The sequence below is a fragment of the Malus sylvestris genome, chromosome 2 (assembly GCF_916048215.2).
Source record: "Malus sylvestris chromosome 2, drMalSylv7.2, whole genome shotgun sequence".
NCBI classification, from domain to species: Eukaryota; Viridiplantae; Streptophyta; class Magnoliopsida; order Rosales; family Rosaceae; genus Malus; species Malus sylvestris.
This window is the reverse complement of record NC_062261.1, coordinates 16,070,901-16,093,293: the sequence shown is the minus strand read 5'-3', so window position 1 is coordinate 16,093,293 and position 22,393 is coordinate 16,070,901. Positions and strand designations below refer to the sequence as shown.

Sequence of the window (22,393 nt, the reverse complement as noted above, 5' to 3'; positions counted from 1 at the left end):
ACAGTTAACAGACAAGGATATGGTTGTCTAACATTGCAACGAATTCGTTGTATGATATTGCAATATTTATAAAAATAAGGTGTAAAATTGTTATATATCCCACAGCTGAGGAAGTAAAATATAAATTACCATAAAAGCAAACTCACCGACTACTTGTGCCACATCCCATTTACAAACAACCTGGCACTCACGTCCACCCCCGCCTAGTCCTACGACCCTAGAAATTTGCATGGGAAAACACGTACACACATAACGCTGATGACATGCATATGGATGAGAAGAGAATTATAATACAAAAAGCCACTCCCTCCCTTTGCGTAAAGAGAGGCTTAGGCGGAAAGCTAGACAGGAAATTTGAAGAATAAGCACTACAAAAATGGTCAAATTTATTAACTTTAGAGGAGCTTAAATATCGCCCCCTGATTCGTTACCCCCTCCTCTTCCTAATACATTTGTTCCTTTTCCGAAAAACCAGAGCCACAAGCTATTCTTACCTTACTCTCTAAGTCACACCAGCATAATCTAACCTTTCAACCTTCTAAAAGCTAGCAAAAAGATTAAATTACATGAGAGGCCTGCAAAAGGATATTGTGTTTCTTTAATCAATTTGATCATCTTGCACCAAATCTTATTAGAGCACCTGCAGGTTATTAATTTTGTCATGGCTATCTCGAACGGGGTTCTTGTACCCTTCGTCGTCTTCTTGGTTTCAACGTCAGTGTTTTCACCGGCAAGGGTGGTGTTTGGGGAGCAGAGTGGCTTGAACAGACCCGATCCCTTGCGCCACTTAAAATCCTACAATGGAGGCTACGACATCACAAATAAACATTACTGGGCTGTAAGTTCCAATCCCTCATTCTTAATGAAGTCTACTCAATTACTACATGTATTAAAAATTGCAATCCAATGGGTATTATATAGATTAGAGAAATATCGCAATCTAGCATGTATATGATTAGTAGGTTAATAATCTGGTAACACAATTTAAGAAGATTACAGTTAATTCCTTATATACGCATATGATCCTAATTTGACCATTCATGTACAATTTGGTGACTTCGAAAACGAAAAATAAAACTAATCAAGGTTAAAGAAAAACCTATGAGAGAAAATTTGTAATGAAATGGAATTTCTTATTTTGTGTTTCTCTCATATTTTCCAGTCTACGGCATTTACAGGAGTCCATGGGTACGTGATTGCAGGAGTTTGGTTGCTGTGTGGCCTGGTATTTACGATTTGCATAACCTTCTTGAAGAAGCCGAGCATTAGGAGCACTTGCCCCATTAAACACTTCTTGGACCGTAACTTCATCTTAATGTTCATACTCCTCCTCCTCTTTACAATTCTAGCCATGTAAGTGCATCTCAATCGATGTGAATTTCATGAATTCTAGTATGGTAATAATTAAGTCCTTAGACCATCTCCAACCCTGGGCTAAAAGCCAAATTACCCCCCAAATTACCCCCCCAAACACTCTCCAACCCATGCTAAAATTTTAGGCTAAATGCCAAATGCTATTTCTGGGCCAAATACCCCCCAGCTTTCCCCCCGGGCTAAATGCGAAATGTTTATCGGAATTTAAATTTTTTTAGATTAAAATGTTCATAAAATTAATTTACAATAATCTACATATTTATTTTAAAAAAAAATTGATTTAAGAAAAAAATTTAGGCTAATTTCATTCTTTAACAATTCCGGGCTAAAATTTTAGGGTAGAAAGGTTGGAGCAGAAAAGATGTTTCTGGGCTAAAAGCTAAACTTTCCGGACTAAAAAATTTGGCTTTTAGCCCAAGGGTTGGAGATAGTCTTAGGGTTCCAATAGAAAAAGAAAAAAGAAAACGAACTTCCTTAGGTTCGATAGCTTCTAACTAACAACTGCCCAATGGGCTAGGATTACAACAAGTCAATAGTTGGAAAGCTAGGATTAGGACAAGTCAATAGTTCGATAGCTTCTAATTAACAACTGCCTAATGGGCTAATTGGTTCGGTATATTTTGCAGGAATCGGCTTTCTTGTAATTATTTATATATTTAGTATTTGTTAATTATTTTATTAGTCAGTGAATGCATATATGTGTGCCTCATTCAACACTTCGTTTGAATCTCTCTCTTAGTAGTTTAAATTAATTCGAATAAGAAAATATGTTAACTTAGCTAGGGGTTGGATATTTGATGAGGAGGGCTTTGCCTAACCTGAAAATAATAATTAAGCTATATATTGGGCTTGATATAGACCTAGCTCGGGCATAACTTACCAAAATTATTGGGAAGATAAAAATCACTATACCGAATTGGTGATTATAGAATTGACTTCAAACCTTGGATTTAGCGAAACTAGTACGTACGATAGGTGATCATGTTCCTCTACTTATTCATTGATGACTTCTAAGTTCTAACATCTATTTGGTTTTTTCAAATTGAAGAGTGGCATCAAGCTTGGTGCTGGTAGAAAATGAAAGATCAATGAAGAGAACAGAAAAAGTGAAGGGATCCCTAATGGGGGTGGCTCAAAATGCTCGACAAACCATCCGAAAAGTAACAACCGCAATGGGAAATATGCAATACCTTTTGCTGCCTTATGATCCAGCCTTGGCAAGCAGTTTGAATGTCACATCCCGTCAGCTTGGAAAAGACTCGCAAGCTATTCAACGTTTTGTTGATAAAAATGGCCATACAATTGAGCGGATTATTCAAACCCCGTAAGCAATATTTTCTGTTAGTACTTAAATATGTTAGTAATTTTATTTTTTGTTACAAAATATGTTAGTAATTTTGTTGCTAGGGTAATTTATTTCCTTCTGTGTATTGTAGGTATGTTGCTCATATTGTGGTTGTAGCAGTCAACTTGGTCTTATTGGTCGCTGCAACTGGTAAATTTTCTTTGTTGTGAAGTGATGCTGGGATTAGTCATGTGACCAAGTTACTTCTAATTTACAGATATCAAACGTTTAAACAAGAACATATAACATTTTCTTGTCAAACATATGTTTGCCAAATAAAGAATTAGAACAACATATTATGATATAATCAACTTAATCAGTGACTTAGACTCACAATTTGGCAGCTGACTCACAATTTTTGTGATTCAAACAAACAAGAAAGTGGAATTATTGGAGACGATTTTTTGAAAAACACTGAAATAGTAGTGATCAAATAATTCTAAAGTATCATTCATATGTTATTTTGCTTTTATAAAAGATTTTTGTGTGTGGTGCTTAACATATCTTATAGCCAATATATAACCAAACATGTACCTAAAATGTAACTTACTTAGACTAATGAACTGCTGCTTTGGTCATCAGTTCTGCTGTTGCTGCATTGGTACCCAGGACTTGTAATGTAAGCTTTCTTTTCAGCCTTGGTCTTGCTTTTCTGCTTTCTTTATTAAACTAAACTATATATGTGACACTTTAACTTATTTTATTTCAGCGTAATCTTTCTGTGCTGGATATTAACAACTCTAATTTGGGTCTTAACTGGCTTTGATTTCTTTCTTCAAAAGTGAGTAAAATTTAATTTTCCCTGTTCCATTTCTTCACCAATGGTACTAATAACAAGAAAATTTGTTTCATATTTATGCGTTTAGGGTTTCTACAATTTAATCTGTTGCTAAATGTACAGTTTTGCAAAAGATACATGTTCAGCTTTTGAGGGTTTTGAACATAACAGCCACAACAGTAGTCTAAGCTCCATTCTTCCATGCTTAGATGCTAAACGCTCAGAGAAGTTGATGGGTCAAATTGGCTACACTATACACACTTTCATAAATAAGGTATTATATGTCAATACATTTAGATATTTATAATCAACATATTAACAAGGGATATGTTTTAATGAAATCTGAGTATATGATTTCTTGATGTTGCAGTTGAATTCTAAAGTGACAGAAATTGCTAAGACGCTTGGAGTAAACGAAGAAAATGATGATTCAGTTGGATTTCTACGTATATGCAACCCTTTCTCCGGACCACCTAACTACACCTACGTACCACAAAGTTGCTCAAACAGTGGCATTCCAGTTGGAAAGTTACCAGAAGTAAGTAAATTATAGGGTCAGTTTCTGAAAAATTTAGGACTCATTTGGTAAACTTTTCCTTTAAATGTTTGTTACAAATAAAGAAGCAATAGTTGGAAGAAAAGTGAGAATTAAGGAGGAGAATGTATGAAACAAACCTTGAAAACGAAAGCAGCGTTTTAGTCTTTTGTTTCAATTTTATGCATCAAATAAAATAAAATACTACAAACTAAAAACCAAAAAAAGAAAAAGTTACCAAACGGCCTTAGAAGACTAATTGAGCTATGTTAATTAAGGCTAAAGATCACGGTTAAAATTGAGTTTACACATGAGTGGAACACACGAGTACAGTAAGATTTAGAATCACATCTCGACTTCATCTTGTTCATTTAAAGTTAAACATTCAAAATTTTATAAAACTCAAATCGACAAATAGTGATTTTGGCACAATCAGTTTAGCTTCTGATACTTACAACGTTTGTATATGAAAATGATAAAGTGTTTCAGTTAAAGTGTCAAAAGTTAAACTGAAAATCTCGCTACCTAATAGTGCCAAAAGTAAGTAATAAATTGTGAATTGATAGTATAAAAAAGTTTCTTAAATTGTTGAATGCTATAGTTTTTAGCGAGTGCAAAAGCTTATTATCTTGATTGAAAATTCATGTTCATGCAGGCCATTTCAGGAATCACTTGTTACCAAAACGACATGGAAAATTGCAAAAGAAGTGGAAAACTTATTTCCCAGGACAACTACAACATGGCCTGGGCTTTCAGCCACTCTATTCAACATTTTCTAGATATATATCCAACTCTGCAGAGCTTATCAGATTGCACCTTCGTCAAGGATGGAATTTCCGACGTCGTTTCGCATCAATGCAAGCCATTTAAGAATTCACTGAAGATGCTATGGGTCTCCATGCTATCCCTAGCCATTTCCATGGTGTTTTTAGTACTAATTTTGGTCATCAAAGTTTTTCAAGATAGGGGAAGATGTTTCACTAAATTTGCCATCATCCCTTGCTTGCCAGTGACTCCATAGCTAGGAAAGTTAAAATTCAATTGGGGAAGAACAAAAAAAAAAAAAAACCAAGAAACAAAGAAGTAGGAAGGTCAATTATATATACATTCTTTATCCTTTTTTCTTTTATGTAAATTCCAATTGGAAAGTAAAAAAATGTACTTCATTGTTGTCGTAAGACATTTGGTTAATCCATGGAAATGAAAGTGTATATACAAAAAGTTCTTAGCTGTATCTTTTTCTCACTTTGAGAATTGAAATTTATGCACAGAACTGAACGCAATGATATTCTGCGATTCATATAGCCGACCCTATTTAGTAGAAAAAGACTTTATTGTTGTTTGATAATCGAAATTTATCAATTGAAGTGTACACCATAAAGATGGGATCTACACACCCATACTTCCCCAAACACCCTTTTTAATTTTTGTATTTTGATCTTCTTCAATTAATTCGATCCGATTACCGAAAATGGAGAGATATGTGAATTCACCCTTTCTTCTTTGTCATCAAAGTTTGCAAATGCAAATAATTAGTTACTCCCCAGAGTCAAAAAGGAAAAATTATGGTGGAGCTAAATCAGACGTTTGGAATAAGTAGAATTTGGGACAAACGGATTAATATCTTGTATATGAGAATGAGAATATTAACAATAATGGGATTAATGTTGCGATATGTGGTCGAGTTTGAGGGACTATAGAAACTAAAATTTAAGTTGGAACAAATAAAATGAATACAATAAATTTGATCATGTAACATGGTAGATAAGGAGGGAATTTTTAGTGTTGCCAGAATACGGAGCGGAATATCATGTGTCATTATACAATTGGAGGAAAGTTTTTTTTTTTTTTTTTTTTTTTCACATGTCCTTCCAATTCTACGGACATATAATGTTATGCCCCGTGTTCCCTAATAAAACTAGTAGGACGTTTTATATCTGAAGTGCTACTCTACATTAATTACCACTAGATTGAAAAGCCTTTACATAAGATTGTTGTATTATTACCTCTTAGTATTATGATATAGTGATATTCTTTTTCGCTTGTAAATAGGAGGTATTCGATTCAATTCTCGCCAACGGCGAATTAGAACTACATTATTTCTAAGTTGTTGTGAGGTTAAGCTCATATCTTCTCTTTAATGTAAATAATATCGTTTATTAAAAAAAATAGTAATGTATTATTTTATATATTATTTTTTCGTTTTCTTATTGACGTTCTAGGAATTATTGCTCTGTATTTTATTTAATTTTTCTCTCAATTTTGTAGCTTATACATAATTGGGATTGGGATTGGGAAAGTTAAGATTTAATAGTTGCAGAATCTCTTGGCAAAATTTTAGTTTTAATATTTTTTATGTTAGTTAATTAAAATAAGATAGAAAGAGATATTGACACATCAAAAGACAACAATATTATTGTTTTGTTAAGCGGACTTAGATCCTCTCCGCATCAATCCCGTGGGGATCTTCCTGACGAATTGATCTCATCCGTTGATGCATATCCAACAGTCGGATTAGTTGCATGCCGCTCTCTCCCCCTTCCCCTTCCTCTCTTCGCCCTCAACTCCTCTCTCCCTCACTTGGATGCACCCACCACCACCCCCTGCATCTTTTCGGTCTTCTTCAGTCTAATTAAATTCCTTGTTTACTTTTGTAATTCTTATTTTTGAGTCTTGCCGTTTTTTCTTTGACATTTTCGTAGCTCCTTCAAATTGGGAATTTATCCAACAGGAAGAGGAATTTGCAGCTGGGGACGTTGGGGTGGGAGAGAGCCGGAAAGGGTTGCTGGGTTGTGTAAGATGTGGGATTACAGTGGCGGTGAGTGCTTCCCAGTGAGGAAGAAAGAGGAGTGGAGGGGGAAGAGAGGAAAGGGCAGAGATAGCTGCGAAAGAGGGAGAAAGACTTGCAACTATGTCGAACCGTTGGATTTGTAGGAACGGATGAGATCAATTCGTCAGGAGGATCCCACGGAATTGATCCGGAGAGGATCTGAGTCCTTGTTAAGCAACAAACACAATCATTGGTCCATAGTTTGAGGGACACTAAACAGGAGAAAAAAAAAAAAAATAAAATAAAAACTACAGGTCCAAGATCATGTCGTCCTAAATACACCTCCAAATTCAATGGAATACAACTGTTGGAAAATTTCTTCAAATACTACGTAAATATTAAGATTTTTTTTCCTATTTTATTTACATTTCATTCCAATTTGACCAAAAAAAATAAATTTCGTTTAGGGAAAACTTCTAAACAGTTTGAGTGATTTCAAATTAACCTCAACCTTAACAGTTCTATCTCTTATAAGTTAAAGTGTAAATTTGTTTGACTAAAATGCGTCAATTTGGATACTTAAAATTTTAGAAATGGCATGAGAAATAAAACACAATTTAATTTATCTCCGTTATCACTTGATGCTAATGAACTTCATAGATGTTCACTTTTCAAAATGTTAGGTAATAACCACAAGCTGGTGATCCAGTGATAAATGACGGATTGCGAAACTTCATTCAAATTAAAAACAAGAGGTGTTGGGTTCGAAGTGTGGAAAGCCAAACTTGTAGGAGGAGGAGGCTGAAATGTTTCTGTGAGTCTTCTCGGCCCCTAAAAAGATGGATAACCGTGATTTATCACCTGTTATCTTTTTTTTTTAATTAAGATTAATTTAAAATCACTTTTAAGTAGATATGTGGACACATTTTTATTTTATTTTAATAATTTCACAACCTTGAATAATATTGAAGTTCCACGCGTAAACTGGGACTCACGGACCCTGTCGTGTTTACAGTGAAAATTTAAAGGCAAGAATTTTGTTTTTGGTTAATAATGTAAGTTGTTGCTCATCAAGTAAGTAAATTGTAGTAGTAAAAATATTTAATTCAGAATCCAGGAAGAAAATATGTTTTCCTTTGAAAATCTTGCGGATATATCTTTCTCAAACAGCAAAGACCTCATTTGGTCCCAAGTCAACATCATCAACCTTCAGATCCAATTTCATCAGAAAACAAAGACCCAGATTTTGTTTTTCTCAGCTCTCTCTGGATTTTTCTTGGTTTCCCACTTTGTTCAAGTAGTAATCGAGTAACAATATCATTAGCAAAACCCAGGAATTTCAGCACGAACTCAAGCTCCAGATGTTTTCAGGTGAGTTCTTTCTTTGATTTTTGTCACTTTTTCTGCTTGTGGGTGGTGAAAGTTTTGATTTTTATTGCACTGTTAGCCGACCCATGTCTGGATTCTTTAACTGTGGTGGTTAATGTGCTTTTTAGGTGAATTTTTCAAGTGGGTTTTGGACTCTGATATGCATGTTTTGAGTTGTGTTGGTTGATTCAATCTTTTTCCGAAATGGGTCGAAGTCATTGGTTTCTGTTGTCAATTCCTGGTTGTTTCATTTGCAACTAGCTCTGTTCGTGTTTAATAAATTTTATCGCTGTAAATTTAACTGTGTACTGCAGTGCTTTCTGAATAACAAACTAGTTAATGATTGTGGGCGAGTAACATTGAATTATGCACAATCGGCCGTTGACGGCGGGTTCTTCTAGAGTTGATGACTGTATAGCACTATGAAAACAAGTGTAATTCTAAATCATTTGAGACTGTTTTAGTCCCAATTTGTGCTGAATTTTGTTTTCATAAACGTTCAAGCGGATTTACTACTTCCGTGCATTATAGGTTAGCATGGCTGTGAGCCTGTGATTGTATTTGTTTGGTTTTTATTGGATATCCATAGGTTTCATTTTGTTAATTGCAGCATTATCTTGGAGAGAATAAAAAGGAAGAGAAAATGAGGATCAGGAACAAATACAGGAAACCAATCACTTTCCGTTGCAATGCAGGGAGCAGATGTTCAACGTCTGCTGTGGTGTGGAGCTTGGTGGGATGTCTTCTTATGTTTCATCTGTACACTCTTGTTCGGCAAAAGGATAGGTTAGGAGGAGCAATTCAATTTCGAGCGAGTCATCACCCACTGTTCCAGGAACTTGAACAGGTGGAAGAGGAAAACATCCAACTTCCTCTGCCGCGAAAGCGATCCCCACGTGCTGAAAAAAGAAAACCAAGGCGACCAACTACTCTGATTGATGAATTTCTTGATGAGAATTCTCAAATTAGACACGTATTCTTTCCCCAGAAGCTTGATATTGATCCAATGAAGGACACAGGAAATGATAGCTATTACTATTACCCTGGGAGGATTTGGTTGGATACTGATGGATATCCTATTCAAGCCCATGGAGGTGGTATTCTATTCAATGAAAAATCAAGGACATACTATTGGTACGGGGAGTATAAAGATGGGCCCACATACCATGCTCACAAAAAAGGAGCAGCTCGGGTAATTGATTTACCTTCCTCTGAATTGTCATAAGATCAACTATGGTTTTGCTTTAAAATATCAGTCCTTGTGGCTTTTAGGGATGAAATTGCTATTTTACACACGTTAACTGTTTGCTCTCTTTAGAAGCATCGGGGTTATGTAGTTGATGCTATATATAGATCATAATTGCATATGTGATATCTCTGTGAATAACTTAACCTTGAAAACCAAGTTTATTTCTACGCTGACCTAAATGAACCTAATTTAAGAGTGTTGCCTTCATATTAGTTGATATCAACTCTAGATTATGGAATTATAGCTGCTATTCAGGTCACGACTACTATTTTGTATGTGACTTTATTCCCCTACCTTGTACATACCCTTCCTACTTTACTAGACTTTATAATAACTAAATAGGTACGGAGGGATGGTAGAAAGTTAAGACAAAAATACCATTTATAATTGCACAATACCAAAGAACCAGAGTTCCGGAGACAATAGTCTCTGGTGATTTCATAGTTGTTGGTTCTTGAACTGAAAATTGCATTTAGGGTTGTCAGCATCTTGTTATAGTCATGACTGTGTTTCTATTACTAAGATAATGACATGGAGTAAGAAAGAAATTTACCCTAGTTGATTATTGAATGAGTTACTTCTATTTACAAATACAGTGACACCATGACAGTTGATCTTAAAGAAAAAACAGACTTATATTACGAAGTTGTTGCACAGCAGCAATTAGAAAACCCCAAAAAGGAATTAAAAAATAGACCTAAGATGATGCAAGAGCGGCTGCAATTTGCAATAGGCCCTTAGGGCCATCCTTGATTGCCACCTAACTCTTAGCTGCATCTGATAATGTGCTCTCACTTTAACAGTTCTTAGTAACACGTTCCTATGGATTAGAGCCTTTCATGTGAATACTATAAAATCATCCACTTGGCTAATCCTCATGAGATAGCATTTGAGTATCACTAAAGTTCAGTTTCAAGGTTTATGATTCAAAATGTATTGATATATTAAGATGTAGCAAGCAACTTCATGTAGGCATATGGATTAACCAACTGTAAACCATTTATGTAAAAATCAATAGGCCTGCCGAAACCTTTTGCTGGACTGAGAATATTTTGCAACACCATGCTATAATTTATGTACCTGGGTTTTAATTTTAGACTGTTATGGCTGAGATAAGAAAGATTGTGCTGTATGATTGAACTGTATCTATATTGTTCTCAGTTGAACCTTTTATGTAATCAATCAAAACACAAAGGAAGGTTTCAGTAGCCAGTTGGTGAAGATTTTGATTTGTAGTACCAAAGAAGGAATGAAGGATCCCCAAGATAATGTTAACTTGTGGAATTAAGGCTCATTTGAATGGGCCTTTTCTGTACGTGAGAATTTGAGGACAACCCATGATTATCCTCATGGATAATTTGGCTTTCTTTTTTCATGTTGGAATCTGCAGGAGAGATGCAATCTTCTCCTTTGTAGGTGAGAACAACCATGCCAGTTAAAATTTCTTCTCAAAAAAACAACCATGCCAGTTAAAGATCTGTCGGATTTGCTAGGTAAAGTAAGTGATTGTGGGTCAATGCATTTAAAGTGCAATGACAACTATCTTACCAAAAAGTGGGATCTGAACTCCATCACCTTCAAGTTGGAAATTATGGAACTTTTGGGTATTAATTAACTTTGCGTCCCCTAAAAATGATAGGGTAGTGCTATTCGCACACCCTTTTTTACTTCCACACACCCTTGTTAATTTTTGTCAATTGATATTCTTCAATTCATTTGATTCGACGGCTGCAAATTGAGAGCGGGTGTGAGAGGTAAAAATGGGTGTGTGGATTGCACCACCCAAAATGATATCTTGTATTTGTTTAAAACTAGAAGAGTTTTAGTTGTTTGATATGGACTTTGGGGGGTTGAAAATAGTTGTTTTGAAAGTTTGTGTATGAAATAGACGGTTCACTTATTTTAGTGAGGGGTGTGGTGTTTTTTTTTTGAGCAAGTGTTACTAGCTTTCCAATAAGCCATGTGTTACTATTCCAGACTTCATTATGTAGCATTATAATTGGATGCATACTTTTTTCACCATTGCTGCACTGCACTTGAGTCCTTTTAATTCATCCATTTTTTTAAAATTTATTTATTTAGTTTAATTCAAGCACTGAATTTCTGTCTTATCTATTATTTAGGTTGACATCATAGGAGTGGGTTGCTATTCTTCCAACGACTTATGGAAATGGAAAAATGAAGGTGTTGTATTGGCTGCAGAAAAAGCAAATGAAACACATGATCTCCATGAATCCAATGTGCTTGAGAGGCCGAAAGTGATTTACAATGAGCATACAGGGAAGTATGTTATGTGGATGCACATTGATGATGCTAACTATACCAAAGCTTCTGTTGGCGTTGCCATTAGTGATTACCCAACCGGTCCTTTTGATTATCTCTACAGCCAACGACCCCATGGATTTGAAAGTAGGGACATGACAATCTTCAAAGATGATGATGGTGTTGCTTATCTAATATACTCCTCCGAGGACAATAGTGAACTTCATATTGGACCACTGACTGAAGATTACCTTGACGTGACAAATACTGTGAGAAGAATTCTTGTGGGACAACATCGGGAAGCCCCGGCTCTATTCAAGCATGAAGGAACTTATTACATGATTACTTCAGGCTGCACTGGATGGGCTCCTAATGAGGCACTGGTGCATGCAGCAGAATCAATCATGGGGCCATGGGAGACCATGGGAAACCCCTGCGCTGGAGCGAACAAAGTGTCTCGACTTGCTACATTTTTTGCACAGAGCACATTTGTGCTTCCTGTGCCTGGATTTCCTGGTGCATTCATCTTCATGGCAGATAGATGGAACCCGGCGGACTTGAGAGACTCAAGATATGTATGGTTGCCTTTGATAGTAGGGGGGCCAGCTGACCGGCCCTTCGATTACAATTTTGGGTTCCCGCTATGGTCAAGAGTGTCAATATATTGGCATAGAAAATGGAAACTTCCTCAGGGGTGGAGCGGGTCAAAACGAAAATAGGGTCTCTCTTACGACATCTGTGTGTCTTATGTAAGAAGGCCACGGATATTCTTTCACTGGCTTGCCATGGTGGTTGTGTTACTGTAAATGAAGAGCATATAGTCCACTTGCACGCGGAAGAAACGAATACGAGTTTGTAGAATGTTTCCGTCTCAAGCATCGCCGGCGAACCCCTCCTTTGTTTAGATTGTGTTAATATTAGCTTTGAGGAGGAATGCTTGCTTGTGGAAACAGATTGCTAATCACATAAAAAGTTTTCGAATAACACTTGATTTCGTCGTTAGTTCAAGTTCTATTGCGAGTGTGGCTGAAGATTTTCCTTTGATCCTTTCTTTCCAGGTTCTTTGTAAGTGTAACATGTTCGAGAATATGAAACAAAATGAAAGATTGATTGGCAATCGTAGTGAGTTTGGTGTGTCATCTAAAATTCAAGAATACGTAGATTTGAGCTTGGAAGAAGGGAATGCCAACTTTAGATACACCAAATACCAGGTCCCAAGAATACCGTGTTTCCATAAGTCAGGATTGTGGTAGAAGGAAACAAGGGACGTGTGAAAATTATTTCCCAGAAATTTTGTTACCTTGCTATTTGGTATTGTGCTATAAGTTGAAAGGTAGCCTCAAATTCAAATCTGCTCCTGAGTTGAAAGCTTTCTTGTACAAGTACCATGGGATGATTAGTTGTGTTAGACGTGTCGCTGTGATCCCATTATGAAAAATGTATGGTACGCCAAGCGTTGGAGAGTTGGAGGACTTGTATGGTATTGGTACACTGCTACAGTGGTGTTCCGTGCCAATGAAATAAAGATGTGTAAGTTCATAAAGACATGTAAGTTTTTGTGTGATGTTCTGTGTCAATGAAATAAAGACGTGTAAGTTTTTGTCCTTGTTTGATTGGCAAGGAACACCACATGACGGTGTACCTAACGTGTCATGTTAGTTGTTTTCAAGGATTGATATATAATGTGTTAGGTTCGATGGAAAGGGCAATAGACAAGCTCCCTGAAACATGAGTTCGAATCGAGCAGTTACCAAAGAAAATAAGTTGCAATCGGTTAGTAAGGCACTAACTTTTTTGATACAACGATATATTTACAACTAAGGTGCGGGATAATAAGTAGATATCAAACTCGTCATTTACGAGTGAGGAGAAATACCAAATTTCTAGTCAAATGTTCTACCAAATTTGCCCCCACCCTCTCTATAACTCAACTGAAGGATTCAGACCTTCACGAAGTGGTGGCCTGATATCCACAGAAAATTAGGTTTGATTGGTTATTGCAGACCAAAATGAATAAACATTTGAGAGAAACGTAACCAATTAATCCAAGAACTCTGTAATGCATATAAAACAAGGTAAGGGCAAGGGCAAGGGCAAGAGCACGAAGTAGTACGAATGTTATCAGAAACTATTCCCGAAAGCACATATATCAGCTCGAATTAGTACATCTTCTGAAAAATTGAAATTGATCTCTGAAGTCAAATCCACTCTTATTACCATCCACCGAAGGTGAGTAACTACCATATCACAAGAACGAGGAAATACGACTTCATCTAATCATTTACACATTTCGACTACAGTGTTCATGGTATTGGCAACCGGCCAATTCTCAGGATACATGAAAACTTCTTCTGTATGCGTCTGGATCAGATCCTCTTGTTTTTTGAAAATGTTCCCGTCTCAGAGAAGTAGGTGCTTTGAGCTCCACCGCCAAGCTGGTGCGCATGAGCCTGTGGATTCGAAAGCTCAATACCCTGCACGAAAAATGACAATTGTTATTGAGTATGAGTCTCCAAACAACTTTCTATGTCACTTAAGCTTTGGAAACCAATGCATTTGTAAATAAGAAAGAAGAACTCAAGTGCAAGGTAAGAAGTCAACCTGCACCTGCACGGGCGTAAACGCCAAACTTGAAGTTAGTCAAGATGCTGCACCAGCACCACCGCTGCTTCCATGATGCTTTTCCCTGAACCTGACAAGAATATGCTGCTCATGATATCAGTGAAGCTCTATCTCACACTATGACCAATAAATAGTATAAATCAGCACAACTCAAAGATAAATGACCGGATTTTCTAGTATGGTCCAGAGTATATTCTATAAACCAGGGTTTTTGGCCGTTATATCCTTGGTCAAGGATCCAATGACCGATATTTAGGATACTTGGAACCTACATTTAGGCTAGCAAATGCCTTCTCAGTAGAGTTCTCACAATGTCTATCCAACATTTGTTCAAAACCTTCGATGAAGCTACAACTTCTTGCACCTCAAGAGTATAAGATACTTAGAATGCTCAATCACAGGACAATCGAATCATAGGATCAAGGCAAGCTTATTAAGCAATTTTTGAACTATTCTCTTGCTAGATAATTCCTCACCAAAACTTTTCATTTGATTTATGGTATCAAACAAACGAGTAAGATATGCGAACAAAGATTCATCATCTCTTACCCTAGTGTACTCAAAGTCTCTATGCAACCCTTGCAATTTTACACTTCTAACTTGCTTATCACCTTTGAATTCTTGCTGGAAGATATCCCAAGCTCCCTTCGAAGTTTCAAACATGACTCATGTGCTGTGCACATGACCAACTTAAAACACCTATCTGCTATGATAGATGGCAAACATCTAGCATATAAGCTAGTTCTATTCTGAACCATTCATTTACAAAGCAAGAACAGAACTAAAGCTTATGCAGTTTCTAAGGATCCTTCGTGAATTCAACTGCAATGCTTACATTCCAACACTGTATCTAAAGTGCTTCACTAAATTAACACCAGAATGAAAAGCCTTTACATAAGATTGATTTATTATTGTTATGTTTCATTTTCCTATTGATGTTCTAGGAATTAATGTTCTGTATTTTATTTATTTATTCTCTAAATTGTATAGCTTAAACATGATTGGAATTTGGGATAGTAATAATTGCAGAATCTCCTGATAAAACTTTAATTTTTACTAATTTTTTATATTAGTTAATAAAAATAATATAGAAAAGAGAGATTGACACATCAAAAGACAACCATATATTATTGGGGTGTGCTATCCACACACCTCATTTTATTTCTTACACCACCCTTGATAATTTCTATCCGTTGATCTTCTTCAATTCATTCGATCCAACGGCCGAAAATTAAAAAGGTATGTGAGAAGTAAAATGGGGTGTGTGGATATCACACCCCATATTATTTTGTTAATCAAGAAACAAAATATACACCTCTATTTTTTCAAAGAGTAGTGTACCTCATTACTTGGAAAATGTCGCAATCCTATTAGATTATGAACATGATCGTGTAAATCCTATCATATATGAGATATCTATTAAACTAGATATTATATTATTAGAGTTGTAATCATATTAGGGTAAGGAATTTACCTTCCTTACTATTATAAATTGTTTATACCATATTTAGGGCCTCGTATTTAGACCTCGTATAAATACTCGGGGGACTTAAATGTAATTATGTAATAAAGGAAGGGGCAAATATGTAATAAGTGATAAGTCCTTATTCTATAAAAGGACCCCTCACCCTTACAATTGGGGGAGTCCATTTTCTAAAGGCTCCTTCATCCTCTCAAAGCTCTCACATTACAGAGCTCCCTCACTCTCCTCACCTCTCAGATAAATACATAATCAATGTGGACGTAGCCCAAACCTTGGGGTGAACCACGATACATCTTGTGTTATTTACATTACTTGCAGATTCACGGTTGGATTTACGTTGTTCCAAGACCTCCGGTTTTGTGCATCAACATTTGGCGCCGTATGTGGGAAACGACACAAAAATTTATGTCGGTTCTCTCTCAATTTTTCATCTCACCACCATGGAAACCTCACCACACTCCACGGTGAAACTGCAAAATCACACAAGACGGACAAACAAGGGAGCAGGAGGCTAATCTGTTCAGTTGCCACAGAAAACTTGATCTGACAAGTTAAAGAATCCAGAGTGGCTGCACCAAAGGAAATATTTTTTAAGGATTACAAAATACATGACTACTACTTTGACTCAGTGGACTTGGACTTTTCACTGGGTGAGTGATGCGAAATATATAAGCACACAAATTAAACCCTCTTTTTATCAATTGTAGCAAAGTATGTAAGTAGGGATCGTTCTAGGCCGGAGATTAGGAGGGATTGCCAAATCACTTGAAACTGACTCAAAACGTAAAAACAAAGTTTAAAACACTAAACTAGACTCAAAGAATGCAAAAACAAACCAAAAGACTCAAAACAGCAAATAAACACTCAAAAGTGCCTTAAAAACACTTTCTGGGCAATTTTGAACACCTAACACTAATTTGGACGAAATTGGGTTATGACTTGACTCAAGACACTTAAAAACACAAACTAAATTGATTTCTAACTAATCTAACACTTCAAAATAAATGGGGATTGAGTTTTGACGAAAATTGAAAACAAGGACAAACTTTGTAAATTGAACAGATTCTAAAACGAATTTGATAAAATTGAATGGATGGAAAGCTAGATAGGAGGTTCTTCTCCACACATGTCACACTTGCATACAAAACGATTTCCAATAGCTTTTCGATAAACCATGAATTCCCAACGCCCCAAATTAACCGTGAATTGCACTAATTAACCCTCAGATTTTCCTAAAGTTATCGAATTGGATGAATTGCATACGACAACCCAAAGCATTCCTCACAAGTTCCCTGCATGAATTGCATAACAAAGATACAAGCAAAGATCATTAAGTTCTATGAAAATCATAAGCATTGGCGAGGCACTCGTTACTATGAATTGCATGAAACTTCTGCCAAGAATTTACTTAACACGATTGTGATCAACAACCTTTACTACTTTTGAATATAAGTTCATAACGATTAGGTGAAATTCCCTTATATCCTAGCATCAAACTTATGCATGAAAATTAAGAGTGCACTCTCAACCAACACACACAAATCAGTTTTAATTCATGTAGATAAGTAAATTGAATTCACAACTTATGAAACGCAATTGAAAGTAATCAAATCATATAGCAAGCATAAACATGGTTTCGAATTCCCCCCTAGCCAAAGGGGGGTTTAGTTCTTCATACTTACAAAACAAAGAGTATTGAATTTAAACATTGAAAACAAGGGAAAGAAAACACCTAAAACGTTCCAGCAATCCTAACTTGAATGGCATGCACGTCCAAGGCTTCTCCTCCTTCCTCTTTGCTGTGGCACAAGGTTTTGGGGACAGGTTTGGATGGTATTTGTATGGAGGAATGGATGGGAGATGGTATGGTGGTGTTTAGGATGGGTGGGGGGTGTGGCAAAAGAGAGAAAGATGGCTGAAAATGTGTTTGTGATGTAGTGTATGAATGTGTAGATGGGTTTGGCTAAAAGAATGGATGGAGAATGGGAGGTGTGGCTGATTGTGTTTTTGATGTGGTGTAATGTGTAGTGTTCTTCCCTTCACTCCCTATTTATAGAAGCTCCAAAGCAAAGAATCACTCAAGTGGCTTCAATAAACAATACAAACAAAGACCAAAATGATGCAAAAACAGCTAGTTTACATGCTCTTTTATCATTGTGTCTTGCCTTTAACAAAAGGCAATCATTCCTCTTTTGCTAATTCAACTCCTTTGTAGCTGTCCATGTGCCTTCATTCTTCAATTTCTGATGCATTTGCCTTGTATTCCATCCCTTTTCCACATGTACTAGCTGTTAGACAACTTTCACACACATGTTTTGCATCATTTCATCTTGCAAACATCAACTTTCGGCCACTTTACACCTCTACACACATGCTATGCATCATTTCAGCTTGCAATTATGTTTGTAGTTGCTGAAAATGTGAATACAACTTGTAAAGCAATCCAACAAATGGCATCTTTCACTTCTTTTCCTTTCAAATTGTTCCTTAAGTGTATGTATCTGCACACTTCCACACTTCAACTTCATTATTCAGATTTTTGCATGTGTTGAAACCCTTTTTAAAACACCAAAAACGTCCATCCCACTTGCTCCATATGCATGCAATCCATTTTGGCCCAAAATTGCTCCAAATTGCACCAAAATGCACTTTCTTTCCAACTTTGTTATTAGGACCTACAAACACACGAAAATAGCTTAAAACACTCTTATAAGCAATAACTAAGTAAGTAAATGCAAGAAAACATGTTAACTAAGTCACATAAATATGCTCCTATCAGTGAGGAGAAAACAATTGTTGGTTCAAAAATACGTGTCTTCCCCAGCTCTTCAAATTGTGATGGCAGATGTGGCAAATGGTTCTGCTAAGTTAGCAGAAGTGATAAGTATTGATTCAGAAGCCCTTAAAAAAATTCCCAAAATTCTCAGGTCTTCGATCGTCTCGATCCACCCAATTCCATGGCCATCACCAAAGATCCCCATCACCTTTATTGAACTCGACGCAGATTTCCTATCCGGGTCCTTCAGAGCATTACAGGTATCCAAATCCAAATGCTTCGACAAATCATCAACATCAAGGTTTTGCTTGAACCTCTTCATCTTCTGAAAAACTTCATCTGGGTACTACAGAGACCTGGATCAGGGTTCGCTTCGAGGAAATGGTATTCTGATCTGGGTCTATTTGGATCGATGTGTGGGTCGGGTCGTAGAAGTGTTCTTCCAGTTTGGGTCAGTCTCTCTTCAGTCACAGTCCGCCATTTAGAGCATGCGGTTGAAAATCAGTCCTGATGGCTACTCCACTCTCTACAAAACTGTCGCCGCTGCCGCTGGGCTTAACATGAACATGGGTACTGAGCTTATGAAAAAGAAGAGAGGGAGGCCCAGGAAGTATGGGCCAAATGGCACAATGTCATTGGCACTATCACTATGAGCCCCGCCTGTGACCGTCACCCAGCCCAGTGGTGGAGCATTTTCTCCTCTTCCTCATCTCCCTCTTGCTTCTACCCCTCTTTTTGGAGGAAGTTCTGCCTCACCACCATCCACTTCTAGTTCCACCAAGAAATCAAGAGGCAGACCACCTGGTTCTTCCAAGAAGCAACAATTGGATGCTTTGGGGTGGTAAATTGGTGGCCTTTCGGCGTGTTTAACATAATAGAAGCAGACATCTCCAAAGATGGGAGTGCCAGTTATTTGACATTGTGATATCGACGGTGGGTTTCCTACAAACTGCAGACCAAACCAAGATCATTGCAGCCATCAAAGAAGCTGGCAATATCAAGAGATTTTTTCCCGTCGGAGTTTGGAAACCAAAACCACAACCGCCAGGTTTGATATTCACGCCGCCGCTGCCGTCAAACTTTGGCCAGAAAGCTACCAGAGTCCGATTCAAGCAGGCTGCAAGTGTTCACATTTCTAGTGAGAACAATAACATGGATAAGCAGCAGGAGGAACCCACTCTGAAAACTGGCAGCACACAGACAGACAGAGACAGAGACGCAGCGGAAAGCAAAAGGAAAAAAAATAAAAATAAAAAAGAAGAGAAAAAAGAAAAGGGAAAAGTGAGAAACAGAAACAAAAGCAAAAGCTAAAAGAGAAATATTATACTTTTTCTTTTGTAGACGGATGCATGTTCCTATTTTTTGAAAGCCAGAGAAAAGCAAATGGACGATGTCGGAAAGGCTGTCCAAAGCAGCTACCATTTTAGAGAAAAGAAGAAAGCAAAAGCAAAAGCAAAGCAGAAAACGAAAGCAAAAGCAAAAGCAACGCACCAACGATCTGCAACTGTCGAAGCTTTTGTGTCGAAACCTTTGTTTTGAATGATGTAATTTATTTTTCTTACCTTTGGCAGACATCTGTATTAACCCCATCAGAGGGTAATAATAGTTAAAAAAAAAAAAAAAAAAAAAAAAAGGTAAAGCCCAAAATAATTGGGCTGGCATATTGTGTGGAAGGCGAAGGCCCATAAGCCTAAAACAGCTCCAACCAGGCAATCAAAAGAACGCCCAGTACTCCACAATTATTCGACAACCTGCCGCATATTACCACCAACCAGGTGATCAAAAGTACGCCCAGTACTCCACAATTATTTGGCAACCTGCCGCTATTACCATGAACCAGGTGATGAAATGTGCAACCCGTACTCTAATATCATTTGGCAACTAGCCATTTATGCCACCAACTAGGTGATGAAATGTACAACCCATACTCTCCTTCATGCCACTAACCAGGTGATCAAAAGTACGCCCAGTACTCCAAATTATACATGAGCATTACTCATGTCATTCATACATAAACATTCATGAGCATCACTCATGACAATCATACATAAACATTCAGGACCATCATTCATGTCAATATTTATGAGCATCACTCATGTTAACATTCATGAGCATCACTCATGACAACATCCATGAGCATCACTCATGTCAATCAACATAAACATTCATGAACATCACTCATGTCAACCAGCTTCAAAAACCTCATTTACAGAGCTCTAGCTTCAAAAGTTTCATTTACAAAAGCTCTAGCTTCAAAAGCTTCATTTTACAGAGCTCCAGCTTCAAAGCTTTATTTTACAGAGCTCCAGCTTCAAAGCTTCACTTGCAAAGCGTCACTTACAAAGCTTCAGTGCAGGGTATGCAAATACCACCTCCGAACAACTGCCTTCGGCCCATACATGGATTCAATTTGAAGTCTCCAGCCAACAGACTCTATTGACCGAATACTTGGGGGACTACATTATGTACCATATATTGGGCATCAACTGGACCTCATGAAAATACTTGGGGGACTTAGCCCATTATCTATGTACTAAGGAGCGAGCCCTTATTCTATAAAAGGGACTTCCTCACTTTCCTTAGAGAGCACTCATGAAAAATACTTAGGGGACTTAGCCCATTACTTATGTATTGAGGAGCGAGCCCTTATTTTATAAAAGGGACTCCCTCACCATCATTAGAGAGCATCAACTCTAGCCCATCATTCATGTATTGAAGAGTGAGCCCCTTATTCTATAAAAGGGACTCCCTCACCTTTAAACGCCATAAGCCGAGCCAACCAAGACAACATAAGCCACGAGCCGAGTAGCGTGTGCTACTTCTAGTTGAGCATCATTTCAAATTGAACACTGCCTCATATCGAGCATCAGTTCAAGACGACATCTAGTTACTTCGGCCCACACATGGACTGAATTTCAAGTCTTCAGCCGAAAGACTCTTTTGACTGAAGACTTGGGGGACTATTGTTTATACCATATTTAGGGCCTCGTATTTAGACCTCGTATAAATACTCGGAGGACTTAAATGTAATTATGTAATAAAGAAATGGGCAAATATGTAATAAGTGATGAGTCCTTATTCTATAAAAGGACCCCTCACCCTCATAATTAGGAGAGGCCATTTTCTTAAGGCTCCTTCATCCTCTCAAAGCTCTCACATTACAGAGCTCCCTCACTCTCCTCACCTCTCAGATAAATACATAATCAGTGTGGAGGTAGCCCAAACCTCTTAGATAAATACATAATTAGTTTATTATTTTATTGAATAGATCTACATGCTATTGATTCAATTTAATTTTTCTTTGTTGAACGTGATACGATGCATTGGAGATGTAATTCCGGCTTTCCAAAAAGGATCTTCTACAAATTCAAAGGCTCAATTGTTTTTTGCCAATTAGGTTCCTTTAAAATAAATTAAAATATTTGAAAAGACTGTGAAGCATAAAACATTACCCATGATGCATGAACCCCCTACATTTATATTTTCCTTTCGATATATATATATATATATACGTTCGTGCATTACACAATTATATATCTCTATGTGGAATTTGTGAGTCAAAGAATCTAAATAAAATAGAAGCATAATTTTTTATTTTTTTATTTTTGAAAACCTTAAAAAGAATCGAAAAAACATATAGAGAAAAAGGAGTTTTTAAACTCTAGCCATGCGTTGAGCCACGGCCAGAAGCCGACGAGTCGCCAAGGAGCCGAACTGCTCCTGCACCCAAAATCCAGAAACGACAACGTTTTCCGTCGTCTTTGTCATTGACCCTTGGGTTTGCTTGAAGTCGAACCCTTGCCATCCTTTTTCACCGATTTCTAGTAACAC

The 22,393-nt window shown here is 37.1% G+C and overlaps 2 protein-coding genes across 3 annotated transcripts; both read left to right on the top strand.

Moving 5' to 3' along the window:
* Window positions 1–450: 450 nt before the first annotated feature.
* Window positions 451–5,266, top strand: LOC126586236 (uncharacterized). Its single transcript, XM_050251019.1, has 9 exons — window positions 451–838; window positions 1,163–1,353; window positions 2,423–2,698; window positions 2,811–2,869; window positions 3,302–3,338; window positions 3,429–3,500; window positions 3,621–3,771; window positions 3,868–4,035; window positions 4,688–5,266. Exons 1-9 carry the CDS (start codon window positions 662–664, stop codon window positions 5,051–5,053), a joined length of 1,497 nt encoding a protein of 498 aa, XP_050106976.1. The 5' UTR covers window positions 451–661; the 3' UTR covers window positions 5,054–5,266.
* Window positions 5,267–7,856: 2,590 nt separating this feature from the next.
* Window positions 7,857–12,798, top strand: LOC126599185 (uncharacterized). Of its 2 annotated transcripts, none has more exons than XM_050265521.1 (3): window positions 7,857–8,173; window positions 8,866–9,362; window positions 11,543–12,798. In XM_050265521.1, the coding sequence occupies exons 1-3, from the start codon at window positions 8,164–8,166 to the stop codon at window positions 12,398–12,400; spliced, it is 1,365 nt and encodes a 454-aa protein (XP_050121478.1). In that variant the 5' UTR covers window positions 7,857–8,163; the 3' UTR covers window positions 12,401–12,798. The 2 variants fall into 2 exon arrangements, with proteins under 2 accessions (XP_050121478.1, XP_050121474.1); XM_050265517.1 differs by having other exon boundaries at window positions 7,859–8,173; window positions 8,781–9,362.
* Window positions 12,799–22,393: the final 9,595 nt, after the last annotated feature.

Coding starts and splice junctions, on each gene's coding strand:
- LOC126599185 (XM_050265517.1), top strand. CDS start 8,814: ATGAGGATCAGGAACAAATACAGGAAACCAATCACTTTCCGTTGCAAT. Junction 9,363..11,542: donor ACAAAAAAGGAGCAGCTCGG/GTAATTGATTTA, acceptor TCTATTATTTAG/GTTGACATCATAGGAGTGGG.
- LOC126586236 (XM_050251019.1), top strand. CDS start 662: ATGGCTATCTCGAACGGGGTTCTTGTACCCTTCGTCGTCTTCTTGGTT. Junction 3,339..3,428: donor TGGTACCCAGGACTTGTAAT/GTAAGCTTTCTT, acceptor ATTTTATTTCAG/CGTAATCTTTCTGTGCTGGA. Junction 4,036..4,687: donor CAGTTGGAAAGTTACCAGAA/GTAAGTAAATTA, acceptor ATGTTCATGCAG/GCCATTTCAGGAATCACTTG.